This window comes from Nansenia antarctica (genome assembly GCF_963989245.1).
Source record: "Nansenia antarctica genome assembly, chromosome: 1".
NCBI lineage: Eukaryota > Metazoa > Chordata > Actinopteri > Argentiniformes > Microstomatidae > Nansenia > Nansenia antarctica.
The window spans coordinates 1,560,416-1,576,482 of record NC_137674.1 but is presented as its reverse complement, the minus strand read 5'-3'; the positions used below and the strand labels follow the sequence as shown (position 1 = coordinate 1,576,482).

Sequence of the window (16,067 nt, the reverse complement as noted above, 5' to 3'; positions counted from 1 at the left end):
AAAATGTTTGGGTGGGGCACAGATTATGGGGGCATGCTCCACGGGGAAGAATATCAACTTTAAAATCTGGATTTACAGTCGATTTTAGCATGAGAATATATATATATAACTTAATTAGTTTTATATATAACTTATTAAAGGGCAAACTGGAAACACAACAAAAATAGAATGCAAAACAACTGACAAATCAACTGGAATAGTCTTTGTTAGCAGAGTAGACCTAATGTTAACAGAATGGACTTATACCCTTTGTCTATCTGTGCAGCGGTAAGGTGAATAATTCTAGCAGTACTGTCCAGACAGTTGTCTTGTTTAGCCATTCAACTAGGCATTATTTATTCAATGGAGAAAGACATGGAACACAATGCAATTGTGATAATAAATGTGTTCTTTGTTACTTCTTTAATTAAATTAAAGTGTACCTTTCTATTATCATACAATATTTCCTTGAACATGTAAACTCTATAATCATACAGTTGTCTTTCTATTAGTTGTCTCTGTCATACTGAACTGTTTGTTATCATCCTGAACTATCTCTGTTGCTCACCTCACCTCAGTTCTGTCTCTGTTGCTCTCCTCTCCTGTTGTCTGTCTCTCTGTTGCTCTCCTCTCCTGTTGTCTGTCTCTCTGTTGCTCTCCTCTCCTGTTGTCTGTCTCTCTGTTGCTCTCCTCTCCTGTTGTCTGTCTCTCTGTTGCTCTCCTCTCCTGTTGTCTGTCTCTCTGTTGCTCTCCTCTCCTGTTGTCTGTCTCTCTGTTGCTCTCCTCTCCTGTTGTCTGTCTCTCTATTGCTCTCCTCTCCTGTTGTCTGTCACACGCGACGTGTTTCCGGGTCCAAAGTTGGCTGAGGCGCTCTCTTCGAAATGCCTCAGTAATAATAATAATAAATTATATTTATATAGCGCTTTTCCAAGGCTCAAATACCATGACAATATGGGGAAAACGGGAAAGTGCTGTGTCCCTTGTTGTATGAATAGATCAGAGTCTAAAAAACGATTAAACTGTCATTCTACCGCTGTAGTACACTGGTATTCTGGTGCGGATAATTTCTGGTTTGGAGCCGGAAATTGCAAAACGTCACGTTTGACGTCAGACTTAACTACCGGATATTCAGGGCTCTCAAGTCCCACGCATTTTTAAATTTTTACTACCCCTAGTGGTAGTGGCCCTAGGCTGCAGCCTAGGTAAGCCTATAATCTGCGCATGCTCGGGGCGCACTTTTCTGTGCCCCGGCCGGGAAATAGGAGACAGCCAATTGGAGCGCTGCTACAGCTCACGTGTAAGCCAAAAGTATTTGCAGTGCCATAGACTGCCATTCGGCGGGCGCCCCGACTCCTCCCCTATGTATTTTCACAGTGAATTTTACACACACACACACACACACACACAGTTAAAATGTTTATTGTATTGGAGGATTTTTAATGAATGCTGATAGGCGCCGACAGAATATCAGCCGCATTTTATGAATAAACAATGTTTATTTAAAAAAATCTTTTACAAGAAGTGGGGCTGCGTTGGAAGGTGGGGGCGGCGCCCTAGCGCCCTCTATTGGCCAGCCGCTACTGAGTCACACGCACACCGACTCACTCACACACACACATACACAGCTCCCCCTATCGCTTTGAAAAGGAGGGTGTAGTGTTTCCTTTCCTCGCTAGTATGAATTGCAATACTCCGGCTTTACTCTGCATCGCCACACACTACTACTGCGCGCACACACACACACACACACACACACACACACACACCCTCCCAGGCTCCCTCCCACCCACCCACACACACACACACACACACACACACACACTACAGCCTCCTGTGTGAAAGCGACTGGACTGGAGGACCCGGAGCGAGCTGGACCGGAGGTGGACCGGAGGTGGACTAGTACTAGCTGGTCTGTCAGAGAGGACACCGACACCGACACACAGGCTAGAGAGAGAGAGACCGCTGCTCTGAGCAGAGATAGTCAGTATTCGGGATGATGGCGGCCGCTGCAGAGAGAGGAGGGCTGCGGGCCGCCGCCTTGCTGAACCCGGGAGGAGGACCAGCCCCGACCCCCGTCCCGCCCGGGGGAGCCTCGGTCCCGGCGGGGCAGCTTGTCCTGGGGGGTCCGGGGGGCTCCGGGGGCTCCGGGGGGAACCCCACCGTCACGCCCGTCCCGATGAACCTCTTTGCGACCTGGGAGATAGACCGCTCCTCTCCAAGCTGTGTCCCGAGGTAAGCTAACGTGTGTGTGTGTGTGTGTGTGTGTGTGTGTGTGTGTGTGTGTGTGTGTGTGTGTGTGTGTGTGTGCGTGTGCGTGTGCGTGTGTGCGTGTGCAATGCAATGCAAAACATATTGACGTATTTTATTATTTTATTTTCCACCCTTTGAAACCCTTCATGTTGCTATGGGAATGGCTGTGCAGAACCAGCTCGTGTTCGTGCGTAGTTGGGAGGTGTAGACGGGTCTGCTAGCCAGGCAGCTAGCTCAGGTTAGCTGTGTTTACTAAAGAATCCATGTGTCTGTGTTCATTCTGCTCTTTGAAATTGTATGTTTTTGGTTTCTGTGTTGTTGTTTTTTGGGTGTCGGTGTATGAAAATGACAATAAACAAACTGTAAAAATAAAAATAAAAGAATAATAAATAAAGGAAAGTCATCCATCCCTTTTCTGTTGTAAACACCCACTCCTTTATTTTATTTTTTATTTTATTTTTTTACAGTTTGTTTATTGTCATTTTCAACACAGAAACAAAAAAAATCCAATAGCAAAGACTACCTTCCTACTCCTTTTCGGACATGTATGTGTAAATAGTGTTTTTTGTTTTGTTTAGTTTTTCTTGTTTTTGTTGTTGTTTTTTGTTGTTATAACTATTTCTTTGAAATAAAGCTTTCATTCATATAATAGGAAAGAGCAGAATGAACACAGACACATGGATGGATGACATCCTGAACCAATAATCCGCCCGCCTTTTGTTTTTGTCTAGACATTATTATTATAATACACACACACTGCAGACGAATGCAACGTTATCTAACTATCTCTTCATTAGTTTTACCTTCCTAGTAATGGAATAGTTTTGTGTTTTATTTTGAGGGTGTTAGTCTAAGCAACAAACAAAAACGTGTTCTCTTTTTCTTCTTTTTATTTTACAAACATTTGACAAACATGTCAGTGAAGTTGAAACTTGTAGGCCCACATTTAAACACTTAAACACTACTTCCACTATTACTGCCCAGGCTCTGATCAGAGAGAATAGCTGTAGCTACGGACATGCTTGACTTGTTCCAAGGCAAATATTGACATGCCATAGCACTTTTATGATGTCACTGTGATGATCTCATGACACACTCTTCAGAGAAGCCTCTTCTTTAAGATCTCCCTCTGCTTTTCTGTTGTTCTCTGTGAAGGTTGGGTCATCATGTCTCTCTTGCTCCCACAACCAGTGGTTCTGTTTGACCCACCATGTTACCAGTGGTTCTGTTTGACCATTTCAATTACAAAGACCTGTTGTCCGACTAGTGTCACCACTCCACTCCACTCCACTCCACTCCTGTCCTGTCCTGAGGGAGAAAGTATTCTGACTTGCTAGTCGTCATTTTGAATTCCTCTCACAATTGCACTTCAACGGCATCCACATAGACCTATATTTGTACAGAGGAGGTGTGTGTGTGTGTGTGTGTGTGTGTGTGTGTGTGTTTGTGTGTGTGTGCAAAGCTGACTTTCGAGGTGATTTCCTGTGGTGGTAATCACAGCCGAAGAGAGCAGGCAATGCCACCACCTGACCGGGCTCCTCATGGGAGCTCTGAGCAAATTAATCAGCTTTGACCTAGATGTGTCCCACGCACTGGGCGAGAGGAGAGGGGGGCAGGGAGGGGAAAAGATGTGTGTGTGTGTGAGTGTGTGAGTGTGTGTGTGTGTGTGAGTGTGTGAGTGTGTGAGTGTGTGAGTGTGTGAGTGTGTGAGTGTGTGTGTGTGTGTGTGTGTGTGTGTGTGTGTGTGTGTGTTGGCAACATGCTCGAAAATCTAACCACAATAAAAGCATGTTGAAAAGTATGCGTGTGGTTAATCTTCAAACTTCCTTTTCTTGTGAGTCTAGGGCGGGCTAGTCATCAAAACAAGCCAGTTCTTTCTGTGGATGATGTTTTGGTTGTGTTTTTGAAGTGACAACAAGGCTGTATTAAGTGGCAATGAGCAACCGCAGGTCGGCCTGTTATGTTTCGACGTTGTCCAGTCCACTACTATTTTTGAGTAGACTGTTTCGGGAGATAATTTTAGACTTCTTGGTACTATTAGGATTTCTTTTCCATTTGGCTGCAGAAACTCTTCAGTTTCTTTTCATTCAATTTCCCTAAAAAATGGAGGGCGAATCAGTCTGGTTTTATGCTGAATTTAACACTGATTGATTATACACACCAACTGAACTTTCTTGTCAGTCAGATGGGCTCCTATAGGCCTATCTGTCTCTTTATGACTAAAAACAGCCACCATAATTGGCCTAGCCGATGTTAATGAAGTTGTCTATTTCGTTTGGTTGTAGTACTTTCTCTTACTGCATTTAAACTGAATTAAACTGAATTTAAGCTTAATACAAAAATGTATGGCAATATCTTCATCAATGTAATGCATGCTTTACAGGCATTGTGTTTGCTCACTGATCACTTTTGCTGAAGGTGGATCTGTTGAGCTGTTATCGGAGACTGCTGTCCAGACGCGAAGTTGTTCACGTTCCTCTAATATCAGTGCAGACTGGCAGGGTAGGAGCACAGGTTGCTAGCCTACAGAGCATACCAAAGACTATAAAAATGGTACCCGATGCCTCCCTGCTTGGCACTCAGCGTTAAGGGTTGGATTGGGGGTAAGACCCTGCGACATACCAGCGTCATGTCCAGAGGGGTGTTCTTGTACATTAAGCCGTCTCACGCTACGGAACCATCAGTTCTCAAGGCTACTTACTTACCGCAATATTAGAACACAGTGTTTTCAGCTGACTGCTACAGTCTAGACTAATGCTGCATGACTAGGTCTTGTGTAGGGAGCCAGTCCTAAGGCCTCTGTAGGGTACACTGCCCTGGCATGCTTTCAGGGGCTTGCTTGTATGCAGCTGTTTGTTCCTGCACCGACCCTTGGCATATGTGGAGGGCTGGCTTTGTTGCAGGAACTGAAGCGACATCTCCTCTGTGGAGAGTATGGTTGTATAGAAATGTCATTATCTGTATCTGTATTATCTGTTCAGCCTACACAAATTATCTGTATCTGTGTTCAACCTACAAAAGTATTTGTATCTTACTGTATTATTCGGGTAGACCTGAAGTGGGTGTGGTTTATACCGGAAAATCCGTTAAATTCATTATAATACAGTAGACAACATTATATTGACATATAATCAATTATGAAAAATATTTCCACATCCTAATATCTCTCTCTCTTTAATGAGCTGTCTCAACCCTACTACCAACCCTACCATCAAAGTCCTATGTTGCAAACAGAATGGGCCCTCTTATCTCGTGTCCATCCACAATGATACGAATCGATTTTAAGAAACGTAATGGCTGCCTGACACACAGCACACAGACATGTCAATCATGGCTTTTCCCCCCTGAATAGTAACGAGCAACTTCGGGTAGAATCTGTATTTCCATCTCATTATTTGTGCTTCTCCGAATAACGTATTCTTATCAGGTACATCCCTAATGGAGAGGGACACTTCTTCACTCATAGCTAGACCCCTAATCCAGAGTATATATCCAGGGTCTTTGTGTCTTCAGACCTTGATGAATGGAGTACACTAGGTTTAGTACAAGGTCATCAGTTTTAGGCCTGTCTGCTGCCTTTCAATGACAAAAGTCGACCAATCAGCACTTCTCTTTGGCTGTCATTAATATATATATTAAAAATATAAATACATGTATTATACCTTTATTTAACCAGCTGAATACTCATTAAGATTTAAAATCTGTTTTCCAAGAGAGACCTGGCCAAGAGGGCAGCATATCTGCGGGTTTCAGACATAGTATAAAACAATGATGAATAACATAAGGCAGTATCAGGAATGCGTCGGTGGCTGCGTTAAGTACAGAGTACTTTCCCGCTCAAGGTCCTTCAAGATTCCACTAAAGGCATCGTATGAGATCAGTTTTGCCAGGTTTAAGTCTTTCTGGAGGGTGTTCCAAGCAGAGGGGGCAGCGTATTAGAAGGCTTTTTTCCCCAGCTCTGTGCGAACACAAGGAACAAGCAGAACATCATTAAAAAAGAGCCAGGTCAGGAGATTGCGGTGTTTGACTTGTGATGTGATTTGAAGAGTGTTTTTTTAAAGGCCTTCTTTAATAGCAGATGCTTTTATCCAAAGCCTATCCAAAGCGTATAAATCGTTTGTATAATATAACCGGGCCTGTGATCCCCAGGTGGGATCAAACCCACAATCTCGTAATTGCTAGCGCCACGCTACGCCAACTGTCCTTTAGTTCAGCCGATCTGTGCGTGTAGGTAATAGCCCTGTTCTGTCACACCCCTCCTCTGTAACAGGCTCAGTTAACGTTATGTTCTAAATCACAGGCCTCCCCCAGTTTAAGTGTAATGGTTCCTGACAGCTCTGCAGTAGTTGGCACAGCCATGGCTCAGTGGCACTTGAGAGGACAGACCTGTATGCCACTGTATGGTCTGACAGCGGGGATGAATGGGAGCTTTTTACTCAGTGGGCTGAGTGTTGTGTCCCCCCCTGTCCCCCCTCCGCCCCCCCACCCCCCCCTTATGGTTGCAGCTTGCAGCTGTCTGTTGAACATTTAGCATTGTTCTCATTCCAGCACTTCGCCAGGCCTGCCTGTCTCCACAGTGCCTGTTGTAGGGCAGACAGTAAACAAGTCTCTCTGAAAAGCCAAACAATGGCTGCTGGAGTCACACAAAGATCATCCCTCCTTGAGTTGAATCATCCAGGGGGGAGAGAGTTTTCTGTCGACTTCTTCTAACTATCTTTCTTCTGTTCTGTCACAGCTCTTTTTTCGTCTTTGGTGTTTCAAAGCCTCTGTCTCTCTTAGTGGTGCGATCTAAGCTCAATTCTCTCCCCCTTGTATTCTCTCTCTCTCTCTCTCTAGTTCTCTTTCTTTGTGCCACATGGATTAGCAGGATGTCTCTCAATTCATTGCATACTGTAACCTAGTCCCCCCCCCCCCCCCTGCACTCATCCAAATTACTTTGGATAAGTGTGTTTATCTCTATATTAGATTCATTTGTGCTGTGTGGAGTGAGGTGAATTCATGTGATTGATTCCTTTTTTGAATGGGTATGAATAGTCAGATTTACAACCATGTGTCACAGATTGGGAGATTCTAATCTAATAAAGGTAGGATTGTGTCCACTTGATGGTTTCATAAAGAGACGTTGCATAGAGACATCTATGTCTTCCTTTCATTCCTAAGCTCTCAGGTTTGGATGATTTTACTGTGTTTCTTTCTTTTTGCCCAAGCTTCTTAGGTCTTTTTTTATTATTTTATTTTTTAAACAATATTTTATTGTTTTTATTATTTTATTTTAAGTACCCAGTACAGCACTTATGGGTACACAAATAAGGAATGAAAGTCCTTCTATTTTTTCTTTTTTCCCTATGTTAGGTAATTTATTCTAAATCGTCTTCTCTTTGCAGAATGATCTAGAAGATAGACAAGGGCAGTGGGTCGTTTTGTGGATCTAGGTAGGGCACTGTTGTTGAGTGAACGTGCAGTATTTGGAGCCATGGCACTGGGCTATGTACTCAAGAGAACTCAAAAGATGTTTGGCATCTAGTGGTCAAACTTTTCACCTCAGCTGTAGATGTTTTACTTCTAATCAAATACTTGTAGAAGACTGTTTGTAGTTTATGGGCCACCATTTTGAAATGGGGCGCTAACTGTTAGTAGTACACTGTCATATTTGCTGGCTGTTGTTTCTAAACAGTTTTATACAGATGTTTATCTATATAAGTATGTACAGGGCATACATGCCTGCTTCATGCAATCTCTGATCTGACCGACCCCATTTCCCTGTGACTGGCAGGGCCAGTGTAGTAGGCCTATCTTTATGGTAATTGAGTTTTCTTTGAGGTCGATGGGCTGAGGCTTTGCCTAGTTCTCCTGCACTGCTGCGGTGGCTTCCACCCGAGCGGAAATCAGTTAGATGTGCGCTGTGCAAAGGAGAAAGGAAACCAAATTAAAAACCCGACTGAGGTCTGTGTGTGAGTGAGGGCATAATTTGGCATTGGAGGCGTGCAGTTTGTTCTAGTTCAGCAGAGATTAATTGATGCTGGGGCCCTGTTATGACATCACACGCGGAACTGCTTTCTTTGCAGAAAAGTACTGATGATCCAGACAAATGATGCTGAATAGACATTCTTAACGCACACATACACATGGTAGCTATATGTGATGTTTGCATGCAACCTTGCCTCGGGTAACCCCCGCCCCCACCCACCCACACACACATAAAAACTGTTCTGTCACATGTTAACTGATTTTCAGAGGGGGTATTCCCCTTTGACCTCCCACACATCCCTCCATCCCTGGCCCCGGGCATTGTTCCTCCCACCAGGGGACCTGCTGCAGTAATCTGATTTCATAACTGAAAAGGAAGATGAGCTCATAATCTGAGGCTGCAGCACACTGGGCCTGGCTGCCTAACCCCCTCCCCTCCCTTTGGCATCACAAACAGGACCCTGCCGTCCCTCTCTCTCCCGGGCCCTCCAGGAATGTGACGTCAAACTTCCATGTCTGTGTCTCACATCTACAACAACAATATTGCAACAACTGCTAGCCTATATCTATATCAGGCACACTATGGATACTGCACTATAGGCTACACTGCTAAACATCTTAAAATTCATGAAAAATAGGCCTAACTACAGTGTGAATATATTCAACCTAATCGGCTAGGCTACACTATATTGACTATTGACACAGTCGTTCTTTTGCCTAAACTCTGTACTGTGTCGTCATTCTCAGTACGCTCGTTTTTGTAATGCGAAGAGTCCATCAAGCTCTGTGAGCTGTTGAGTTTTATCCTTCTTCTGTTAGTTCTGGTCTGTTTTGTTTTCTTCCCTGCAAGCATAGTTTCCTGTTCCAGACATTCTTGGGAGGATAAAGTTTCCCTCTAAAAAGATCTCCAGTAGGCTAGTTCACCCTTGTTTTCAAGGTTCTCGTGCCAGGTATTTTCCAAGATTGATTTCAGACATCAGCTCCAACGAAGCATGTCCTCCTGGCCTTAGTTCACACTGGAAAGTTCTGGAAGGGTGCCCGGCGGGAAGACCCGGGCAGGCCCGGACTCCTGACCTTCATTTTAGGTCACACACCTCCAGATCGCAAACCCCCTGTGAGATCTTATCCTACGATGGCACACTGCTCTCGCCAACCCGACCTCTGACAATGCTCCGCCCCTAAATGAACGGAGTCTCTCTCTCTCTCTCTCTCTCTCTTGGCTTCCTCTCCCTGACTTCCTGGAGAAGGAATTATTTCCTTGGGAAACATTTGACATTCCTCACAATCAGAGGGGCTGGTATAAGCCAAAGCAGCCAAAGCCAGAGCCCCCCAATCCCACCTCTTGACCCTCGCAAACCCTCACTTGCAGGGCAAGTAGTGGAGCTATGGGGGACTGCCCTCCCCGAGTAGCTCTGCTGAGCTAGTCCGGTTTGAGGGGAGAAACATTCAGGCATGGATCTGATAAATTCCTGACCGAGGGGGAAGAGGGCTTTCGGTTTTCCCCTCTCTGTGCCTCAAGAACAGGAGATTTGCCAGACTCGTTGTGTTGGTCGGGTCTCTCCAGTCATGCAGGGAGATCCCCTTCTCGGCGAGGGAGGGAGGGAGGGAGCATGTGAGGCACTTTGAGCCAAGGAGTAAGAAATATGTAAGCGTTCCTCTGACATTGGGAGGATCCTGTCAAAATAAGCACCCTGGAAAAAGACACAATATCTTTAAGCTTGTGTTTTCTCCTCTCTCTCCCCTCTTCTTACCCACCTCTCCCCGCAGGCATTTCCTGAGCCGTGTGCCAGCAGCAACACAGAGGCTGTTTATGTCAAGGACAAAAACACTCTCTCGAGCTTTGGCTGTGCTGTCATGGTTGTTCAAAACTATGCCTGAATGCACATGACAACACACCATATGAGTTGTAGCCAATGTTGCACCCTTGTAGGACCTATGCAGAGATAGAGAGTGTTTACTTCAGATTCTAATGGAGAAAAAAAACGGTTGGGTTCTAATTAACAAAATGTAATGTTCTTGTCTTGTTCGTAGTGTTGTTGTTAATGTTGTTGTTCTGAAAAAGTTGGATTTTAAAGAGTTGACTTACATTGTTATGTTATTACAATGTTATAGGAATCTATTTTATTTGCATTTTTTTTTAGAGTGACCCAGCACTCACTTTTAGATGAGGCAAAGGAGAGGACAGCAAACCAAACCACACACAGTATGCAATACTCAAATGAGGAGAGTTAACTGGATCTTTTCCACACAGGAGAATAATAATAATCACAGGGACAGATTTTATTGGAATTTTACTGTGCTATCGAGCGGCCATGTGGCTTCTGAGGTCAATCAATTCCACAGTGGCGGGCCTAATGCCCCTCCTGTCTACGGTATCTGTAAAAAGGAACCATGAACATCGATCGTTCAGCCTGAATTGTGACAATTTATAATTAAGATGATTTAACTGCACCGAATGTTAAATGTGCATCAATCAAACAGGAGGATGAGGAGTGAACACGTCTGGGAGAGGCCTGTCTCTTCAGTGGCGTATGGTGTATAGACGACCTGGGAGAAGCCTGTCTCTTCAGTGGCGTATGGTGTATAGACGACCTGGGAGAAGCCTGTCTCTTCAGTGGCGTATGTTGTATAGACGACCTGTCCAAAAGCATCAGCCACCATCCGGTCTCTGGCAGGGTTGCTGTCATTTCTCTCTGTCTCATTTTATGGGATCCCGCCTCAACCTGGTTGTTTTCCTCTCCTGACCTGTTTCTACTTTCTACATTTACATCTTTGGCATTTAGCAGACGGCCTTTCTCCAAAGCCACTTAGAACAAAGACATTTGTCTAAGCAGGTGAATCACCCTATCCATTAGTCATAACAAGAAAAAGCTAATCTCTGTTCAGGCCAGGGGCCGTCGGCAGTCATAATGCTAGGAGAAGAATATGCTTTCGGCCAATAGTTTTCATTTCGGTGCATCCCTAATACACCATTTTCAACTTAGTTCAACACAAGAACTTTGCTCTATAGTGCACACTCATAGAACTACAGTATAACTGGAAAAAAGCCGGTGTCAGGATGGGATGCCGCAGATTAATCATCAGGACATGTTAAACCCGGGGGAATTGTTTGGGAACATGAGTATGTAGGTAGAATCAAGAATGAAGTCGCCATTTTTTGCAGTAAAACCCTTTGGCCATTTTTGGAGAAAGAGGATGAGTCGTAGAGAGACATAGAGAGAGGGGGAGAAGGAAAAAATATAACTGTCCTCCATGTAATGCCCAAAGGGGCTACTAGACTCTTTTTGACGTGCAATAGATACCGCCCAGGCGCAATTATATCATAAAGCCCCATCCTGCACTTCAATATTTGGGTAGTAGGGTATTTGCTGAACTTTGTGTTTCTTCTGTCATTGATTGCACTGCGGGCAGTCCAGATTTCCCCTTCTATTTCTCTTTTTGGGAACATTGCTTACAAGGCCCAAAACATTCTGACTCAGGGTAAATTTTAGTAAAGCCTCTCTGTCAGCAGCATTGCAGCTGGCGTTGTTAGCATTGACAATGCACATTTACAAAACGGTTGTTTCTTTAAGTATTGACCTTTCAAATGCCTTTGTTTTTACCATGTCACATTACTAGGTACTATTTGGTACATAATATCCACATGTTTGTGAATATACTCTCACTCTCTCCTCAGAGAGGCGAGCCACTGCAGGAGTGTTGGTCTGTCCGTTGGTCTGTCTGTGTTTGTCCATAGATGAGTTTGAGGGGGTCAGGACAGGGTGTAGCCTAATCTCCTTAAGACCAGCAATCATTGATTGGCAACAACCGCCCTCCCCAACCACATCAGACAGGCCAACACCCTGCCAACATTTGGCAGCTCGCCTTCACCAGTTAACCCTCTCCCCCTCCCCTTCCCATGTGTCCCCAGCACTACCTTAATTAGGCCCCTATACTTTCTTCTATTTACCTTTTTGTCTCTTTTTATTATTACTACTCAATCTTTTCAGTTTGTAAAGTGTCTTTGAGTGTCTAGAAAAGCGCTATATAAGTCTAATGTATTATTATTATTATTATTATTATGATGATGATTATTATTATTATTATTGAAGGAAGCAAGTCATGCTGCCAATGATGGAGAATGATGATGATGATGATGATGGAGAATGGAGAGGATGATAGGCAGGAGTTAAAGTGTGTGTTAGAGTTGCTATTAAGGCCTTAGTAAATAATAAAAACGAGTCGCAACTGATAAGTGAATTGATTCTATACATTCAGTCACATCTGGTTCCACAAATCCAACAGCCTGTTCAGGTTAATACCCTGTGGTAGAAGGGCAGGGGGGATTACGATATAGATCTAATGTCACCCTGAGCTTATGTTTACTATGGAAGTGTTTATTTACTGTGTGTGTGTGTGTGTGTGTCCATCTGACCTCGGAAAATATGTAGGGTACTTACTGTAGGGCTGATTGGACTGACTAATTCGGACTAATGGCAAAACCATAATTTTGTCACTTTAAAAAAAAAAAAAAAAGCGTTATGGAACGAGAAGCCGTGGTATATCGTGGATATCGGCACAGCTAGCGGGGGTGGTTAGGTCAATATTTCACAAAAGAAAGACAAGACAAACTTTTAATTAATGTAATTTTAATGGAACTATCTATGTTTTATTGTAAGTGTATTCATCCGCTGAACAGTTGTTTATCGGTTGCTAAGCAACGGTAATAATGTAACTTCGATAACGGTAATATTATAGAAACATATGAAAAGATGTGTCAACATTCCATTTAGCCGTGCGGAAATATCATGGATATCGGCACGGCTGGAACGCAAACTGACCAATAGAGACAATGGACCGGATCTATCCGTTGTATGATTTCACTTATTCTTGTGACGTGTTCAGATATGAAGAATGCAACCTACAGGTCTACCTACAGACCCTACAGGTCTACAAAAGGACTCAGACCCTACAGACCCTACAGACCCTACAGGACCCTACAGGACCCTACAGGTCTACAAAAGGACTCAGAATGGTCCATGTCTTGTTAGGCTCTCCTCCTTTCAATCCTTTTCTTTGGACGTCAGTGTCTGCGCACTCAACTCATTCATGAGGCTATTTTTAAGATAATTCATCTGAAGTGCTTTTTTCTAAGACCAGCACAATAACATCCACCTTACATAAGCCAGTCAGCTATAAATACTGAACTACATTTACATGCGTCATTCTTTTAAGTTATTCATGCTGTTTTTTCTTATTCCAGTTCTCTTCAAGTCTAGCCATTTGATTTATAGGTCGCTAATTGCTTCTGAGAGTTTTGTCTTTGCTTTGCTGTGCTTTGTATTCTTCAAATCTTTAATGTTGTAATGTACAGTACTAGTCGTCTACTGTACTGGATACCTAGATTTGGAGAGCACAAATGTGTAAAAACCTAAACTTCACCTTTTAATACTATCAAAGTAAACTTTCGGCACAGTTGATTTAAGGATTGTTTTAAGGAAGTCCCCGTTCTGAATGATGAGCTGAGCATAGGGGTTTTCTGCTGCACAAGGTCCACCTCAATAGGATTAACAATCTCATATTCTCAACTCTGACCTTCTCACTGTCTCACAGCGAGCAGGTTGGAGTGATAGCCTACACACTGACAAAGCAGACTGAGACTTTCTGTTTTTTCATAACTTTGTTTATTGAAGTTTTCACGACGGTATGAGATCAGCAGTAGGTCAAATTGTACGTACCGGTATATACGCTAGACATATTGGAGATTTTTTTAAAAATACATAACTGTAGGCCTACTGACTGGATAGCCTACATATTTTTTGCTTTTTAGACAAAAGTTTTGATCCATTAGGCACCAAGCAAACGCAGACCCATTTTTATGGCATAGTAAAAGTCTGGCCTATCACCCAGTTAGGGCCTGAAGCCCAAGTCAGTCGATATGGCTGTATAAAAGACATCATAAACGTGGCCTTCATGGTTTACATACTGTTACGTCCTCCTATGTTTTCTGTTCAGTTATCTGTCTTCCCCAGGAAAAAAGAAAAAAAAAAAATCGGTTTTTGCGATCGGCCATTTTTGAAAAACCAATTGAAAACATATTGATTGTATAATTAGGACATGGATTATACAGGAGAAATAAAGAAATAAAAAAGATAAGAAACAAACATTGGGTTACACTTCACCACACGTGTAAATAGATTATCCCAAGGATTTGGGAAGTCTTGAAATGTTATCTGTTGTAAGGGTATAGAGAAAGAAGTGTCTCCAATTTTTCATATTTTTAGCAGATGCAACAATAAATAACCCGGTGGGAGTTTTGGATACTGATCGTATTTCCATGATATGCAAATGCACTTTCTGACTGTTTACCTCCCTGCTCCTGGGTAACAAGGAGTGCAGATGGTTATGTAACCGGAGAGCAAGTTGCAGCACATTCTGATACGTGTTGTATTGGGAGATTTGCATTCCATTCGTATTATATTCATCCTCTCTGTTTCCTCGACTGTACTTGCAATGGTGTTGTCATTTATACCCCTGCTGCTTTTTGGCAAATGCCCTATTCTAAGGAATGACAGCAGCCTATTTTTCCTCCTAGATTTCATCAGTATGGTTCTGCCTCTCCTCGTCAATGTGTTGTAGGGCCTGCCCTTTTTTCGATAGCTGTTACAATACAATAATTGTTGAGTTTACTGATTAACGCAAGGATCGTCACGTTAGAGTTAATCAAATGAGGCTTTGATAATACTGTATACAATTATTACAAGGCAAATACATCCTAGAACATTTTTACGTTCTACTCAGAGAGAGAGAGAGAGAGAGAGAGAGAGACCGAGAGAGACAGAGACAGAGACCGAGAGAGACCACTTGATCTGTTTCTACCCAAGTGGCCTGTTAAATTAAAATGAAGAGCTGTTTGCAAGGAAAACCAATGAGACCTCATCTTATCACTTCTATTCAGACGACACCACGGCATTAACACATCCTAGAGGGCTTGTAAACATCAAAGAGATCACAGTCATTTGGACCATCGGAGGAAGGGGGGGGGGGGGGGGCAAAATTGATGACTCCCCTTCTGTGTCAGAGTTCGAAACGTGAGAATTTCCCCTGAAGATGATGACTGCCTGGGGCTTGTCTTACTCACAACAAACAGACCTGCTGACCTCATCAATTAGTGATCAGGGTTAAACAAAAAGGACCTTGTTTACTGCTGCAAAAGAGGCGATATAGGAGGACAGTCACAGATCCGGTTCCTGTAAATTAATGTGTGTGTGTCACACGCTCCGCTGAGCGGCACTCGGGTGCGAACGCAACCCAATCCGATGTATGTAATTGGTACCATAGGAGACTGAGGGGATGGGAGAGATCTATAAATAGTCTGATTAACGGCTTATGTGTGTTGAAGCTTTGTCCTAACATACATTAGACCAGGCTGTGACATAACCGGTCCACACACATATTATTTCACAGTCTGTGTTACATGTTCTTTGCGTAGTTATTGGTGGTGATTCACACAACAGAGGTGATAGAGAGTAACTTTGCGTGGCTGTTTTGGAATTCTTTTTTTTGTAAGAAGAACCCCAATGGTGAAAGAATGTCGTTAGCCTCATAGCATAACTGCCGAAGTCATGCTTCACTTGTGGTCAGCCGAGCCGAGCCATCTTTGTATGGTAGTGTCAAAAATGCCTTAGTCAAAGAGATGACTTGGGCAGATAGTGATTTTGGAATGTAACAAGCAGGCTGATAGGCTGATGGCATCGGCAATAATGCAGAGTGAATCAGCAGTGTTAGGAGAGTAGAGTTAGGCTGATATCTCAATTTGGCCAAAAAATGACTTAGGCAATTATGCTATGAGGCTAACGCTAGACTACTGTCTAGCTTTTGTACAATGCACT

General features: G+C 43.3%; 1 protein-coding gene across 1 annotated transcript in view; it reads left to right on the top strand.

Moving 5' to 3' along the window:
- Positions 1-1,972: 1,972 nt before the first annotated feature.
- Positions 1,973-16,067, top strand: part of LOC308155221 (phosphofurin acidic cluster sorting protein 2) — a gene marked incomplete at both ends in the record, with an annotated part of 77,078 nt that continues 62,983 nt past the window's right edge. The window contains one exon of the mRNA XM_080528495.1: positions 1,973-2,211. Coding sequence (XP_080384621.1) covers positions 1,973-2,211 — 239 coding nt within the window. The remainder of the gene's footprint in view (positions 2,212-16,067) is intronic.